Below are 16,276 nucleotides of genomic sequence, written 5' to 3'. Positions count from 1 at the left end.
TAAATAAAGCGATTACTAAAGACAGTTCATATACCCGGTTCAAAACTCAAACATAAGTTCCCTCTCTCAAAGCAGCTTTGTCCAGGGGCGCCTGGGGGGCTCAGTCGGTTGAGCGTCGGATTTCGGCTCAGCTCATGATCTCACGGTTCGTGGGTTCGGGCCCCGCGTTGGTCTCTGTGCTGGCAGCTCGGAGCCTGGAGCCTGCTTTGGATTCTGTGTCTCCCTCTGTCTCTGACCTTAACTCACTTGCATTCTGTCTCTGCCTCTCTCAAAAATAAATAAACATTGAAAAAATATTTAAAAAAAAAAAAAAAAGAAGCAGCCTTTGTCCGATTGGCAACAACCAACACCTTTTAGTGCTGTTACTCATTTAGGACTAGATCATTGAACAGTAATCACAGCTGCCATTGGCACCTGCCATGTGCCCAAATTATGCCAAGCGCTTTATACCTCTGAACTATTTGATCCCTTCAACAACCTAATAAAGTCCTACCACTGTTCCAGTTCTACAGATCAGGAAACTGAGGATCAGATATGAAGTGACTTGCCTAAGGGCATCAATTTAGTAAGAGAACCGTGAATTTAAAAAAAAAAGCCCTCAGGCCACTGGTTCCCCCAACTGTGGGCAGCAGTAGCAACTTCAGAGAGAGAGAGAGAGAGAGAGAGAGAGAGAGAGAGAGACACACACACACACACACACACACACACACACGCAGTCCTGATCATCTTTGTGTTAAGGTAATTTTCTCTCATGGATACTGACCTGGGATCTGCCTGCTTCCCAGAGTCCATGCGGGCACTGTGCTACCAGTCTCCCTTTCCCATTCACCCAGCTTCGAGGGGGATTGGTTTTAGAATACTGAAGACAGTTTTAGAGTATCAGAAGGAGGTATTATCTGCCTCAGTCTGGATAGTTTTTTAGACCAGCGTTAGAATTTACCTATATTAGCTAAAATTACCAGCATCACGTGGTAAAGAGTTCTTTGTGTCATTAAAATTTTACTTTTAAGAAGTTAAAGGAATCATGGGGAAAAATATCTGTGGATTCTTCCCCCCATCTGTTTTTTTTTTAAGTTCTATATTGAAGTATAATAGACCTGGAATAAGCAGGACATATTTAAAGTGTATAGTTTGAGGGGCACCTACCAGGGTGGCTCAGTCAGCTAAGCGTCTGACTTCCGCTCAGGTCATGATCTCACGGTTCCTGAGTTCAAGCCCCACACTGGGCTCTCTGCTGTCAGCAAGGAGCCCGCTTCGGATTCTCTGTCCCCCACCCCCGCTCATGCTCTCACTCCCTGTCTCTCAAAAATAAATAAACCTTAAAAAAATAATAAAGTGTAGGGGCGCCTGGGTGGCTCAGTCAGTTAAGCGTCCGACTCTTGGTTTCAGCTCAGGTCACGATCTCACGGTTTGTGAGTACAAGCCCCATATCCTGCTCCACGCTGACAGTGCAGAGTCTGCTTGGGATTCTGTCTCTCTCTCTCTCTCTCTCTGCCCCTGCCCTGCTCATGCTCTCTTTCTCTCTGTCTCTCTCAAAATAAATAAACTTAAAAAATGGATGTTATAAATTCTTGATAAAAAAATAATAAAGTGTATAATTTGATAAGTTTTCACATACACACACACCCCTGTCATGAAACCATCACCACAGTCAATGTACTCTATCATTCCAAAAAGCTCCCTCCTGCCCCTTTGGAGGCCCTCCCACCCCTCCCCTTTGTTCCTCCCCAATCCCCAGGTAACCATTATTTGCTTTCTCCTACTGTAGATTAGTTTGAATTTTATAGAGTTTTATATGAATGCACTCATGCAAATATGTACTCTTTAACCTCATTTCTTTCACTCATCATAATTACTTTGAGATTTATTCGTGTTGGTTGTATGTATCTGTTTATTCCTTCCCATCACTTTTTAAATTCTAAATGAGAAAAGGGCACACTGCCTTTTTTTTTTTTTTTTTTTTTTAACTCTGAACTTGGGCCAGGACTATTGAAGTTACCTACAAAATTGTACATTAACCAACCAATACCAGTGACGAGTTAATCTGTAACTTCATCTGTTAGATGTTAACGTGACCCCCCAACCTAACCTCCTCTTGACTGTCAGGCCCTGATCCTGGGCACACTTTCTCTCCAAGCTGGGACCCAAGTAGGGTTTGGGGCTTGGGGACGCTGAATATCTCTTAGTCTTGGCTGGTCCTGGTCTATCATCGTATCTTAATGTAGCATATCTGCATGACATCACGAGAATGGGGCTATCTGTATGTGTGGTGTGAACAGCACAGTCACAGGGGCTGGGTGCTCTGTGCCACTCTGTGTTTTAGAAGTTTGAGTTAGGCAGATGTCCTAATCCCAGCATAGCGGGGAACACTTAGGGGCTTCTGTTATTATTCAAAAGGACTCACCTGGACAGTGAACTCAGTACATTTGGAATTATCTGAATTTATACTTCTTTTCAAGACTCCGCCTCCTTTCTAAACTCCTGTACACCTGTCTGCTAGCAAGTCCATTATAATCAAGCCTTCTTCCTTTCACACGTCAGTTTTTTAATAATCCTCTCCGTAAATGCTTGGCTTCAGATCTCTCGGCACAGGAATGTTCTAGTAACAACTGCTTAAAATAATACGCAAAATATTTATGTTCTTAGTAACGGGTGCTAGTTAAATATATCTTTCCGTTATTTTTGGAAAACTAACATTGGATGCCCCTAAGTTTTGATTTTTCCCCAAAAAGAAAAACTTGGACATGGCAAAACTTAATGGACGCTAAAGAAGTATGGGGCAGGGTTGACAGGATGCAGTCGGCTCTAAGTTGAACGCCCTCCACTGCTGCCAGCATTCTCTGACCTCGGGAAGTCACTGCATCCTTTGCAAATCGAGGATGTGGGACTAGGTGCTCTTTAATCCCATTCCAGGACTGAGAGGCACTTAATCGATTCCGATGGACCATAGTCGAGGTCACTGTTGCCTAACAGGCCCCCTCTGTCCCTCTGCATGAGGACTGCAGTGACTCTTCAGCTGGGCCTCATTGGCTTCGGGGGCCAGGAAGCAGGCTCGCTCTCTCTCTCTCTGGATTTGGCTCACTGGTCTTTTCGAACGTCCCAGACGCTGGAGGGTATGCAGTTGGACTTGTTTAGCCTCAGAATGATGCCAGCCGGTCCCCCGTGCCTGCCATAGTTGGGCTCCTCTCGAGCCAACACTGCCATATTCTGTAACAATCTGCTTGTTTGGGGGGTTACGGAGCACTTGCCGTTTTAGCTCTCTCCACTCCCCCAGAAACCAGACTGCCAAACTCCTGGATCATAAAACAAAGCGTAAGCACCTGGATCATGACCCAGCTCTTTTCCTGTTCTTCTTTTGAGACTTCCCCAACAGGAAAGGCTCTGGGTAATTGATAGAGATTATCCCTGATTCCCTTAATGTAACCTTTTTACTCTTTCCTTTTCCTGGGATTAAGCTGTTCCTTTGCAAGAAGTCCTTTTCTTAATGACACAGTCATAGACCTGTTATTGACCAAAGGAAGCGATCCAGCCCAACTCCACCTTCTGTGGCTCATGGTCCCTTTCTCCTCTTTCATCCTAAGGACTTTTAAAGTCTTTAACTGGGTTTTTCAATTTTCTGCACTGTTAAAGTTTATCCAACTATACTTTAAAACTAATCTGCTTTCTTGAAACAATAATTGCCCCTATATTTATAGTTGGATATGAGTGTTCGTATGGAATAGATGTTCTAGAATTTGCTGTGCGAGGGTTCTGAGGCAGCGTGCCGGCACTGCTGAGGTGTGCCGTCCACCGAGTGGTAAGTGAGGTCTGACATAAAGTGGAGACACGAGGACCCTGTCAGCAGGCACCGTTTTTCCTCCTCCTCCTCCTCCTCCTCCTCCTCCTCCTCCTCCTCCTCCTCCTCCTCCTCCTCCTCTCTCTTTTCTTCCATTCAAGGAGTATTTCTTGCTGTGCATACGGGTCCCTAGTGTGATTAGTGGCTCTCCTTGAGAAGAAGGACTAGATCTCTTAGGATGGCTCTTTTCAGCATACGATGGTACCATTATGGTAGGGGTTCAACAAGTATGTGTTAAATTAATAAACCGTAGGAAAGACAGTCACATTAGGTTTTTTGTCTGGAAGTACCTAGCCACCCAAATGAACCTTATTTGCAGGGGTCAGGGAACCCTTTCCAGAGAAAATGGAATTTTAGTCAGTGATCCAGAAGTGTTAGTAAACCATAGGGGCTGTGTGTGAATGCTGTGTTGTATACCAGAAACTAACTTGGGGGCATGCTGACTGCCACCGAGAGAAAGGCTAGTTAATAAATGGTGGCCAGTGTTTACACTGTGGCCTTGTGCGTGGACTGTAATGTATAATCCCCATGTAACCAAGCATTGCCTTTTGTGAACCTCTTCCCTTCATGGTCCTTGGTGTATCTGTAGGGTCTGCGAGCCTCAGCCAGCACCTTGTGTGCCCAGCTCCTGGCCAGCCTTCCCTTCTTCATTTGGGCAGCTTGGTCTCCATGAAGTACTTCCTGACCACACCAGCCCCGTTACATCCACATCCACATCCACATCCACATCCACATCCACATCCAAGCTCATCTATTCCAGACCTGATTTGAGCACCCTTCAAGGTGGCCCCACACTGTTGAGCTCTGGATTCATTTGTTTCCCTTGCTAGAAACGGGGTAGCTCCATTTCTCTAAGCTCTGCACAGGCAAGGACTGCGCTCCCCATATTGCTTTGTAGCCCAAACAGAGGGACGTGGATGGGACTTCAAACAGGAAGCAGGAAGTACTATAGCTGCTGCCCCTGGGGGGTGCCCAACAGCATCTTTTCCCTTCACCTCTTGTCCATTCTTGGCCTGAGAAAGGCCACCTTGGTGCCTGGGTCAGCTTTTCTCCTTCCCCTTCCATCATCACCACCATTGTGGTGACTTAAGCACCAGGACTAGAATGCATTTGGAAGAAATAAGAGTATAGTTTTCATGGCCTTCAGCTTGTTGGCCTATAGAGATGTGACTATAGGACTTGTTCTTTTATTCAGACATTAAGACAAGGCCTTCCTGGGTTTAACTCCTGTTATGTTTTACAGACTAACCCGTGATCTCAGCTGGTACATCTGGTATCTCCTCTCCACACTCCAGTCCGTGTCACTAGAATTGTTCCTAATAGCAAATGCTGTCATCATTTACTGGCAGAGACGTGGATGTTAGCTGGGCAGTTGGCATCCAAGTTCTATGACTTGGCTAACTCAGCCCAGAGTGTGTTTGAGGGCTTTAGTTCAAGAAAGGATGTGTTTTGTGAAGAAAAATGGGACTTCAACTTGAAAATGGTGTCCCTGGAATTCATATCTTTCAGAACTTTTGTCATGCTGTTATCTCAGAGGACACTTCTGGAACTTGCATTCTGTGGCTCTGTCCTGCCAGGGGGTAGACACCCCTGTTTGAGGTCCTGGGACCCCTGTGGAGTAGAAGCCAAAGGTCTGGACCTAAGGAGCTAGGAGAACCTCTACTGTGAACCCCAAAAGCTTGCCCCATATGGGATAGAGACTGGCTCTTGTGCCCACGGCCCCTCCCCACAGCATTTGCTGCCTGCCGGATTCCAGGTGCCAGTCTAGGGGCTTGTGATAGTCACCGCCTCTGAGACCTTTGACTGTGAAGGACCCAGACTTCTGCGTTGGGGGAGGTAGGTCTCATTCCCAAAGCCAGATCACAGGAAGCTCAATTGTTGATTGCCTTGAAGTACATTCTTCTTGTTAAGTCTGAGGTAAAATAGCATGAGTGGGTTTCTAGAAACCAAATAGTATAACTGAGAAAGGAATCTGGCAGTTCTGGGAGGGAATGATGAGTTGGAGTTAAGCACACTCCCTGCCACCCTCTCTCCTCTGAGCTCCTTAGGGTCTTGGTCCCTGTGGTTATTTATCTTAGCTATGCCTACAGATCAACCCAGAGAGCTTTCAAACCTCCGGAGGCCAGGTCAACCTCCAGCCCAGTGCCCCTCAGTCTCTGGGGAGGGCTGGGCCCCGGTATTTTTAAATAGCTCCCCAGGATATCCCAGTATGCCTCTGGGCGTCTGACCGCCTTCCGCCTGCTTTGTGCCATGGCATCATTTCTTGCCCCCAACTGTGACGTTCCTGTGTGTATGTGATGCGCGGCAGAGACACATCGACTTCCAGAACCTTTCAAAGGTGGAGTCTCTGTGACTCCGCCTGCCGCTCTGTGTGGGAACTGGGCTCTCTCTCCTGGAGAGAAGAATCCTGTATGCAAACAGTCAAGGGAGGGGCCAGGTGCCCACAGGAGATACACATAGTGCATGCGTCTCAGCACTTGCCAGTCGACTGGCATCTTCTCATCTAGTCTCCTGACCTCTCTCAACAACCGTGAGAATACGTCCTGTTAGCATGATCCGCATTGAACAGATGGAGGAAGCACAGAAAGGTTGTCAAGTCTGCCCGCAGTCACAGCGCTGGCAAGGTGAGCCAGGATTTCAGCCCGAGCTGTGTGAGGTGACAGCTCCTCCCCCTGCCCTTGCCCCTTCCCTGATCCCATTCACGGGTCACCTTCAGGCTGTGTTCTTCCTCCTGGCCACCTTCGTTGGGGGTGTCATCAAACTGACTGCCCCCAGATAAGACTGGTGTGACTCAGGGTGAGGGGGTTGGGACTCTGCCCTTCTCTAGAGAGAGGGGTTTGGTTCTCTTGCTGTTGTAAGTGATTCTGGTGTGACGTTGAGAGACAATGGAGCCATATCATTCCTAAATTCTGCTGATACCAAGTCACAGATTCAAGGACACAATGTGACAGGGCATATGGGGAACCATTTTGGAACCACCTTGGTAGATCTTTAAGAAGTGTACAGAGTAAAAGTTGTATTGTTTGGGAGCTCGCGTTGACTAGAATGGCAATAAGAAATAGCCCCTCTGAGAAAAAAAAACATGAGCTTTCAAGCAGCTAACCCTGTACAACAGTAGAATTTTCCACCCTGCCACCTCTCTTTACATTGACTATATGAGCTGCATGACATTTGTAAAGAGAGTTTTAAAGATGAGGGAGTCCAAATGGGTTAGGTAAGAGCTATCTGGATGCCTTGTAGGATTGGGAAATACAATACTTACATAAGCTATTAATGGAATACTTGGAGATTCAGCATTCATGTTGATATATGTGCACACATTTCTATCACACTTGATTATGGAAAGCCCTAGGATAACCACAGTATTTCTGTAGCCTGGGATTACAGAGAGGATGAGGTCACATGTCACCTCTCTACTTCGTGGCTTTGTGAGGTCACCTCTGAGCCTCTAGCTATAAAATGGGAGTCAACACTCCCTTGACTACAGAGTTGCATGCCATTTGAAAGCACCTACTGCCTTGTCTGGTGCATAATAGGTGCTTTGCTCACTTTTCCCTCTTGGAGTCTGATGCTTTGGGCCAGTACTGTCCTGAGACCAGGCAATAAAGGCCCTGCTTCTGAAGCTTCTGGCCACTGGGTGAAGAGTCCAAGGGAAGCCCCCTTCTATAAACCATTCCCGGGATCCCAAATTCCCCCAAGATGAGCCAGTGCTGGCTTCCAGCACCTGGCAGACCTCTTGTCCAGGACCATCCTCCTGGGAGCCGACTCCCCTGGGATCCTACCCCTCTTCCCAAGGAGGATAGACAGACCTTAGCCTCGAGGCTGGGGTGTTTATGCCCATGTGTACAAGTCCTCTTGAAATGCAAGGTGGGTCAGGAGTTGGCTTTCTCCACAATGACATGTTCTGATGAGGAACTCCAGGGAGTTAGAGAAATCTCAGTTGAACCTGACCTTTCGGATCTTTATGAAGGTGTACATAAAGATAGAAGGGTGGCATATATTTTATTTCGTGGTTTGTTGGATCTTGTCCCAATTCCCTCCAATGTTAGGAGCAAGCCTGCCTCAGGCATGCAAACATTCTTTCATTCAGATTCTCTTCCTCTTAGTACAAATAAGAAAATCATATAATCAGAGTAATCTTGTTTTTTCAAACAGTGTACCACCTAATGCAGGAATTCGCTAACACTTTTCCTTTGCCCCATCGTTAAGTATTGCCCGTGTGCTGTTTAGATAGCTTCTGGACCTCCACCAGTCCAACTGAATCAGAAGAGGGGCCCCAGAATGTGCATTTTTGACAGCCATCCCAGGGGCTTCCTGCAGTTTGGAGCTCAGTGGCTCTCAGCCCTACCTGAATTTTAAAACTAACTAGGAAACTTTTAGAAAAATATTGCTGCCGGGGCTCCATTCCACAGAGATGAAATCATCATCTCTAGGGGCAGGGTATTTTTTAAATCTTCCCCAGTTGCCTCCTCAGTGGGCCAAGGTTGAGAACCAAGTCTGCCCTGCTTGATGGCTGCAGTAGCCAGGAGCCCAGCCCTCAGCCCTCAAAGAGTCTGCCCTCCACCTCTCAAGGCAGAAGGGAGGCTGGGGGGGTCTTCAGACTTTGTAGGCACTGTTGTTCCTTGTTAAGCCCAAATACGCCACCCAATTAACTTGCCAATGATTATTAAACAAGTGTTACCTGTCATATGCAGAAAAGGGAGTGGTCCTGTTTAAATTTTCTAGTTGTTGACTTTGTAAGATTTGGCCCTGAAGTGGGACTTCTGGAAACTCAACCCAAGATAGCAGCTAACAAGTTCTTCCAAAAGTTTCTCTGCCAGGCGTAGACATCTCATCAAACAACCCGACTGCAGACATTTTTCCATAACATCCCTTCACCCAGCAGTGGCCATGGAAAGGAGGGTGTGGACAGGCTTCCTGGGTTGGGGTGCTCCTTGTCAGGTGTGAAAACAAAGAGGATCATTGTGTTTCTTGGAACTGGTGTAAAATGTCTATGTTTAAGATTAAGATCTGGGGAAATGCATTTTCCGTTTGAACCCAGCATTTTCTGATTGTGAAGAGGGTACCAACCTGTGCAATGGCGCCGTGACATGGCCACGGACTCCAGCCTTTTCTGATGATTCCTTTAATTAGGAGAAATTAAGTGGGACTGCTACATATTTGGGGAATAAATAATACTATTTAAACGGAGGCAGCCTTAACCACTAACTTGACCGCTGAATTCTCGCTGCTACATACCTCCTAAATAGATCAGCATAATCTTAACTAGGACTTAAAATGCATCCTCCTCGTTCTGGAGCTCAGAACCAGCAGCCCGCAGGAGCCTTTGGAGGCTTAATGACTTTAATTAAGGCGAGAAATACCTTCTCCCGGTGGGGAGGGGCGCGGCCAGCCCGGTAGGGTCGGCGAAGGGCAGATGGGAGCCCGCCCCCAAAGGCCGGCCCTACTGAGTGGGGAGAAGGACTGGGGGGCGTGGGGAAGCGGAGGGGGAGGGACTCTGAAGGAGGGCGTGGAGTAGCAGGGCCAGGGGTTGAAGCTGGAGGGTGGAAGGGAAGGGGGGACCCTGGGGGGAGGCCGCCGGGGCCTCCGAGTTCTGAGCTGTGTTTGTGGCTTCGGCACTTTGATCTCCTGCCAGCGAAACCTGGAAGGTCAGGCCGGGCTGCAGCCAAGCCCTGGAGCGAGGAGTCGGGTGGAGCGGGCAGAGCAGCGCCACCCACCCTCACCACCACCCCCACCCACCTCCTCTCCCACTCCCGGAAAGTGAGCTTGCCTGGCTGCCCGGGCGGCCCAGCCCCGCCCCTCTTTACCCCTCTGGGGCCGTTTTGTGTGTTGATCTCCTTTAGGCAGTGGATTAGGAGCTCCAAATCATGAAAGTGAATAAGCCACACTCCCTGCAAGTTTGGCTTGGTAAAATCATTTATGTTGCATATGCTTTAAAGAAAGCAGGTTATTTTTTAAAGCTAGGTGCACCCCTTCCTCTCTGGGCTGTCCCAGAGCAGCAGGTGGTTCATCTGGTGGTTCCTGTGTGTTAGGGTCCTCTCCCTCCACGCTTCTGACACCCGCCCCCTTCTTGGCGCCAGCATTTTCTCACCGGTTACCCATGTGCTCTGGTGTGTGACCTCATTTCCTATGGAACGAAAGGTTTCTGTAGGAAAACAGGGCGCTGGGTGAGACGGGCCCTGCAAGCCCCCTTGCCTGGCAAGAGTATCTATCCCCTGTCAGAGCAGTGACTCATGCTTCAGGGAACAGCAGCTGACCAGAATGATCAAGAGCCTGGTGCCTGGGTGGTCACTGCCAAGCGAAGAACACGGGGGAGGAGGAAAGGAAAAAGTGAGGAGGGAGGGTTTAAAAACCACTCAGTGGCCTCCGGAGGGTGGGGCATAAAAGGACCCAAGGAGCGCTGGCTCTTTGGACTACGGTAGGACCAGCAGGGAGAGACCGGTGGGTGTCAGGCCTGGTTGGTCTCCATCGGTGTTCACAGCCCCTGTTCCTCTCCGACCACAGAGCAGGCCCTGCGGCAGTGGCCCCATACCCAGGACTTGTTCCTGGCACCCTGCATTCCTGGCAATGATCTGCCCCAGGCTCAAGCCTTAGGCGGATGTGCCTCTCAAGCCTGTGCTTTGGTCTCACTGCCCCCAAAAGAGGCTGTCACTGAGTGGGGGAGTTTGGAGTCTGCCACTGGTTCCCCCAGAAAGCCAAGCTTCCGGTCTTCGCACCAGGTGGGGAAGGCAGACTGGTGTCTGCTCACTTCCCCAAGACAGGCCCCTATTGGTACAGGCCATCTGTCTCCACCTGTTTCAGGATGTTCCATAGGTTCCACCAGTCTTTGAGGCTGAAGAAAAGCCAGCGTCCCCTGAGTGATGATGGGAGGGTGCTGTAAAAATCTGCATCTCCTGCCATCTCTTCCTGTGGGTTTGCCCAAGGGTAGTCATTTGGTGAGCGTTTTCCCTTGGTCAGAGTTTTTTTTTTTTTTTTTTTTTTTAATTTTTTTTTTTCAACGTTTTTAATTTATTTTTTGGGACAGAGAGAGACAAAGCATGAACGGGTGAGGGGCAGAGAGAGAGGGAGACACAGAATCGGAAACAGGCTCCAGGCTCCGAGCCATCAGCCCAGAGCCTGATGCGGGGCTCGAACTCACGGACCGCGAGATCGTGACCTGGCTGAAGTCGGATGCTTAACCGACTGCGCCACCCAGGCGCCCCTCCCTTGGTCAGAGTTTTAAAGGACCTTGCCTTCCTCCAGAGAGTGGAAGGAACAAACATTGCAGGTGCACGGGCTTGTTTTCTAAGAGGTTTGACATCAGAGATGTGCTCACACAGGGGCCTGGGGCCTGATAAAGATCCACATTGAGGCAGAGTCACTTGTAGTGGCTGAGGTCGCGGTTGCCCAGAGACAACTATGGCTGCATTAGCACTAACCAGCAGTAAGAGGCCCATCGGCAAATGCCGCCGCAGGGGATGTGCACGCAGTTAATAAACCAAATCCTGAAAGTCTCAAATGTGCAGAATCTTGAGTTCCAAGGAGATGTGGTAGAGAGCAGACCTTTCTCAATCTGAGTCAAAGGAAACCGGAGATGAGGTGACCAGCAGCGAGCTACGGTCTATGCTTGAAGTAGCAGCGACCTAGGTGTTTGATGCTAACCCTGAGGGCAAAAGCTGATCTTTCTGGGTTAATCAACAAACATTTTTTTGGCCATTTACCCTGTGCCAGGCCCTTTGCTGGATTCTGGGAATTCAGCAGGAAAGAAGTCTGACACATTGGCCGCCCTCTAGTGAGGAGGCACTTTGAGTAAACAATTGCAGTGTGATGTCATAAGAGCTGCAACAGTGGGGCACAGTCAGGCCACAGGCAGTAACAGTGTAAAGGGAATAACACCTAAGTCGACCAAGAATTAGAAGAGGTAAAGGCTAGCTGGTGTTGGGGAGGTAGAGCGTTCCTCAGCATGGAGAACACAGGCCATCAGAGAACTAGTGAGAACTCGGCCTAGTTAGACTCGGGGTTGGAGTGTGGAGTTTACCATAAGCAGCGGAGCGGTCCTGGCTTTCCCTAAGAGTAACACAGTTATCCGAGGAGAGTGGTCCAGGTCAGAGCTGTGATTTAGAAGAGTCCCTTTACTGCTGGGTAGAGACTACACTGGCGGGGGGGGGGGGGGGGGGGGCGCGGGGGGAGGGCCAGGTGGAATGGGCTAGAGGACCCCCAAGGGAGAATGTTGTTGTGACTCACATGAGAAGTCTGGTGTCCTGGACAGGGTGGCATCAGTGGGGATGGAAAAGCAATGGATGGATTTGGAAGATGGAATCAGCAAAACTTGGTAAGCAGTTGAGTGTAGGGGTGAGGGCAAAGGTTTAACTTGGCCCCTGTGAGCCTAGGTTGTAGGAGGGTAAGGATTGCATGAAGGGTAGGCCTGTGGCAAGACGCCATGCACCCATATCAGCCTGAGCAAGAAATGACCCACGGATGCCCAGGACCGTGTGCTCCACTTTGCGAATAGCCATAGATGGAACTTGGGGACCCAAACTGAAGGAGAATGCTGATGCCAAATCATAGGAACCAAGCCCTGGTGCCATTTTGGATTCTCTGCAATAATGGTTTCTGCCACTTTAGGTCACACTGCTCTCTATAAGTGTATCAGAGGAGACCCACAAGTGAACATTCTCTTGGGTAAAAAGAGATCTCCACACCTTCACCCTGCTCCTTGCCAAGCAAGAGCTCTTCTCCCAGGGCAACAGCCAGTGCATAATGACAGACACTTCTAGAAGGTCTTGGCTTGTATCTTTCTTGAGGTGTCTGGCACAGAGTTGGACCTCTTAAGTAGTTGCCAAGTTGAACTATGGAACTGAATGTTTTCATACTAATAGCCATCTCATTTAAATTGCGGTGTATAAACTAATTGTTTTCCAGCTCAAAATGTAGATCCCTGCCATATCCCCCAGCCTCCTACCTGTACCTTAGAGCAAGGGAATGAATAATAAGGGGTGATATTCCACTCTCGTTGGCATACCATGCACCATGGAGCAGTGGGTTCCATTTTTTTTATGTTTATTTATTTTTGAGAGAGAGAGTGAGCACAAGCTGGAGAGGGGCAGAGAAAGAGGAAGATACAGGTTGCAAAGCAGGATCCAGGATTTGAGCTGTCAGCACAGAGCCCAACATGGGGCTTGAACTCGCAAGCCGTGGGATCATGACCTGAGCTGAAGTCAGATACTTAGCCGACTGAGCCACCCAGGCACCCTGAGCAGTGGGTTCCAAAACGTCTCGCATAGAAGGGAGGGAATGTTGACAGAAGTTGCTGCAAAAGGATTCTGTATCCAAAAAACTGGGGAATTCCTGGGCCTCTATCATACTAACGTGCTCTGTGGATATCAGGGGTCACTCTAGAAAGCGCAGCATTTCTCAAAGGACCCTGACCAAGAAAATCTCATCCTGTGATATGTACTTTGGGAAAAGCTACAATAGAGACATGGGATAACTGATCCCATGTCCATAATTTCTTACTCATTTGTCCTTGGAATGAAACACTCAGACTATTCCTTTATTACTCGGCTGGCCTCTGTCTGTACCTGCATTGCTTGCAGAATGCACACTCCTTAAGGACCGGGGTCTGCCACACGCCGCTTACTACTGTATGTATCTCCAGGGCTGAGCACGCAGAGTAACTGGTTAATTGCTACTGTTAAAAAATAAATGAAAAAATAGCACTGCAAATAGAATTAAACTCTGTTCCTGCCTACCATGTTAATTTGTTGAGTGTGGACCATGCCCAGGGCAATCTGCTTTGTTAGGCTTTTTCCGGGGCACACAGACTGGTCAAGGAAGGTCTACCTCCTGGCTCCTTTAGACCCTGAGGGCGGGTTAGCCCAGCACCCAGGCCAGGCATTTACATGTAAGATCTGTGCGCTTTGGCGAGGCAGGACCACTTGTAGCTATTTATTTATTTATTTATTCATTTAATGTTTATTTATTTTAGAGAGAGTGTGTGAGCAGGGCAGAAGAAGGGCAGAGAGAGAGGGAGACACAGAACTTGAAGTGGGCTCTAAGGGTCCAGGCTCTGCACTGTCAGCACAGAGCCCCAACGTGGGGCTCAAACTCACGAACTGTGAGATCATGACCTGAGCTGAAGTTGGATGCTTAACCGACTGAGCCACTGAGGCGCCCCTAGCTATTTATTTAAAGCCAGATACCAGCAGAACCATGAGTATGAGAATGTATATATGGCACTGTTTATAATAGAGAAAATATAGAAATCCTGTAACAGGAGACCATCTTAAGCTCTGCTACGACCATATAATGGAAAAATATATGTACCTGGTAAGGAGGATGAACATTTTTTTTTATATCGATGCATATAATATTGTTGAACAAATTGTTGAGTTAAGGGGGGGCGAGTACAGAACATTATATACATACAGTTTATTTAAGTGTTTTTTAAGTGTATTTTGATATGTGAGTATATATGTGCATTTTACTGCTGCTAATATATGGGTTTTTTTTAAAAGAAAACATGGAAAGATATGCCACACTGTTAATGTTATAAAGCTGGGCTATAAGGGTGAGTTATTTTTTGCTTTCAATTTCAATATTCACATTAAGCACATTTTACTTTTATAAATAGCAAAACTCCTAAAGATAGTCCTATTTGAGGGGAAAAATCCATCATATAAGTAGTAAGCAGCAGAAAAAAAAAAATCCTTAGAGATATTAGGGCCCAGAGAGGGATAAGAGCTGCTTTAGGCTACAGAGAAGCATTTGTCTATCTTATGGGAGGGGTGGCACATGAACTTGACCTTGAAGAATCAGTAGATATAATCAGCACATGATAGTTTACACTGGAGTATCTTTCTGCATATGCAGTATCAGGCAGATTACTCTCAAACTGACTTCCTTCCCCTAGCCAGCTCACCACAGGTCACTTTACCCAGAAGTTAAATGTGTTGATGAATTTGTCTTGTATTATCTGTGCCATCCTTAAGAACTGAGTGGGTTTATAAGGAGGGGCATTAAAAGCCTGTATAGATTGTATTGCAACTCTTAAAATAATCTCCATACTCTTTGGCCCTGGGCCTCCCTTCCTAAAGAAATTGGAAATTAAGCCACAATTTATTCAGTATAGCATTAGTTATCATAATAAAAAATCAAAAGAGCCCAAATATCAAAAATACATAAGTGAGTAAGTAGAGTATGTGAAGGTCTATTTCACAGCTTTAAAAGATGTCTACAAAGAATTTTTAATGACTTGTTTGGAGGTTATGATAGGTGTAAAAGAAAAGACAAAATGAAAAAAAAAAAAAAAGAATTGTATTCAGTAGGGACAAAAAAAGTCTGCAGAGCTTCCTAGAAGAGGTTGAAGACAGAGGTCTTCATATCAGCACTAATGATCCAACTTCCTTGGTTATCCTGTGGTCAGGAGTTTGGGACAAAGGAGATTTTTCATCATCTTTTGGGTTATCTCCGATTAAGATGATACTCTGTCAAAGATTTCCTCTAATAAGTATTAGACACTGGGACCAACACATTGAGTGCTAGACAAACAGATAAACAACTGTGAAAAATGGAGTCTGCCCAGGGGCTGCTGGGAGTAACCAAGCCTGGGTGTAACTGCACACACTGGGGAGAGTGCCAGATCCATTCCTGATTGGAATTCCTGAATTTAATTGAAACTAAAGTAGACTGGAGGCTTTGAGTTCTCCTACCCACAAGGTGGTAGCGGGACCGGGACCGTTCTCATCAGAATGCCTCATTCCCATCCGGAAATTCAAAACTCAAACATGTTGATAGAAGCACTTTCCTTAGGGGAAAACCATATCCACGTTCAGGGGGCAGCAGCCGAAGAGTATGGTCCCAGGCAGGCTTGCTTTCATTCAGAATAAACGTTTATTGAATAACCATAGGAGTCTTGCATTGCTGTAAGTGTTAACCACAGTAGGACCTTGTCTTCCGGGGCTTGAAACTTTGTACTTGGCAAAATGTAAGTGTGCAGATGTTTGCACGTCTGATACTTGTCTCAGTGGCTATGGACATTGTCGAGCCTTGGGTCTTGCAAGCCCTGGAAAGGTAAACAAAGGACCATGACAACCTTATGTTCCACATTCTACCGCTGGGCTTCCAGTCACCTGCTCACTGGTGTTGACCTGTCCACATTGGTCAGGTCTTGCCCGATTGAGGCAGCAGAGGTGATGAAGGATGTTAAAGTAACTGTGTGGGAGGGGCAGAGGGAGGGCAAGCAAAGGGCCATAAAGGCAGGGAGGAACTTTGGTTGCTCTGGGGAGGCCTTCCCACCTGTTTTCTGCTGTTCACACCCTTCTCATGCTCTTCCATCCACGCCAGTCTGTGCACAGTTCAAGGGTAACTGCCCTCCCCAACTGTAGCCCAATTTACTAGCAACATCCACCAGGCTTCGTTTTTCCACCCTTTCTTTGAAACAGCCTTATCTCAAGAGTTTTG

The 16,276-nt window shown here is 47.5% G+C and overlaps 1 protein-coding gene across 3 annotated transcripts in view; it reads left to right on the top strand.

Annotated features, from left to right (window-relative positions):
- The window catches only part of ZNRF3 (zinc and ring finger 3), a 156,396-nt gene that overhangs the window by 124,096 nt on the left and 16,024 nt on the right, over positions 1-16,276 (top strand). The window contains exons 1-2 of one of the 3 annotated variants that reach the window (XM_019426554.2): positions 11,044-11,918; positions 12,084-12,146. The exons of 1 other annotated variant lie outside the window; for it this stretch is intronic. In XM_019426554.2, the coding sequence (XP_019282099.2) occupies positions 12,111-12,146 (36 nt within the window). In that variant the 5' untranslated portion in view covers positions 11,044-11,918; positions 12,084-12,110. Of the gene's footprint in view, positions 1-11,043; positions 11,919-12,083; positions 12,147-15,637; positions 16,006-16,276 lie in introns of those variants that run through there. One more of the 3 variants, XM_019426553.2, reaches the window with a different exon arrangement.

The sequence above is a fragment of the Panthera pardus genome, unplaced genomic scaffold (assembly GCF_024362965.1).
Source record: "Panthera pardus isolate Hobbes unplaced genomic scaffold, ASM2436296v1 HiC_scaffold_15, whole genome shotgun sequence".
In the NCBI taxonomy this organism is placed as follows: Eukaryota; Metazoa; Chordata; class Mammalia; order Carnivora; family Felidae; genus Panthera; species Panthera pardus.
The sequence above is the reverse complement of the archived record's forward strand: the minus strand, read 5'-3'. Positions and strand labels throughout refer to the sequence as shown.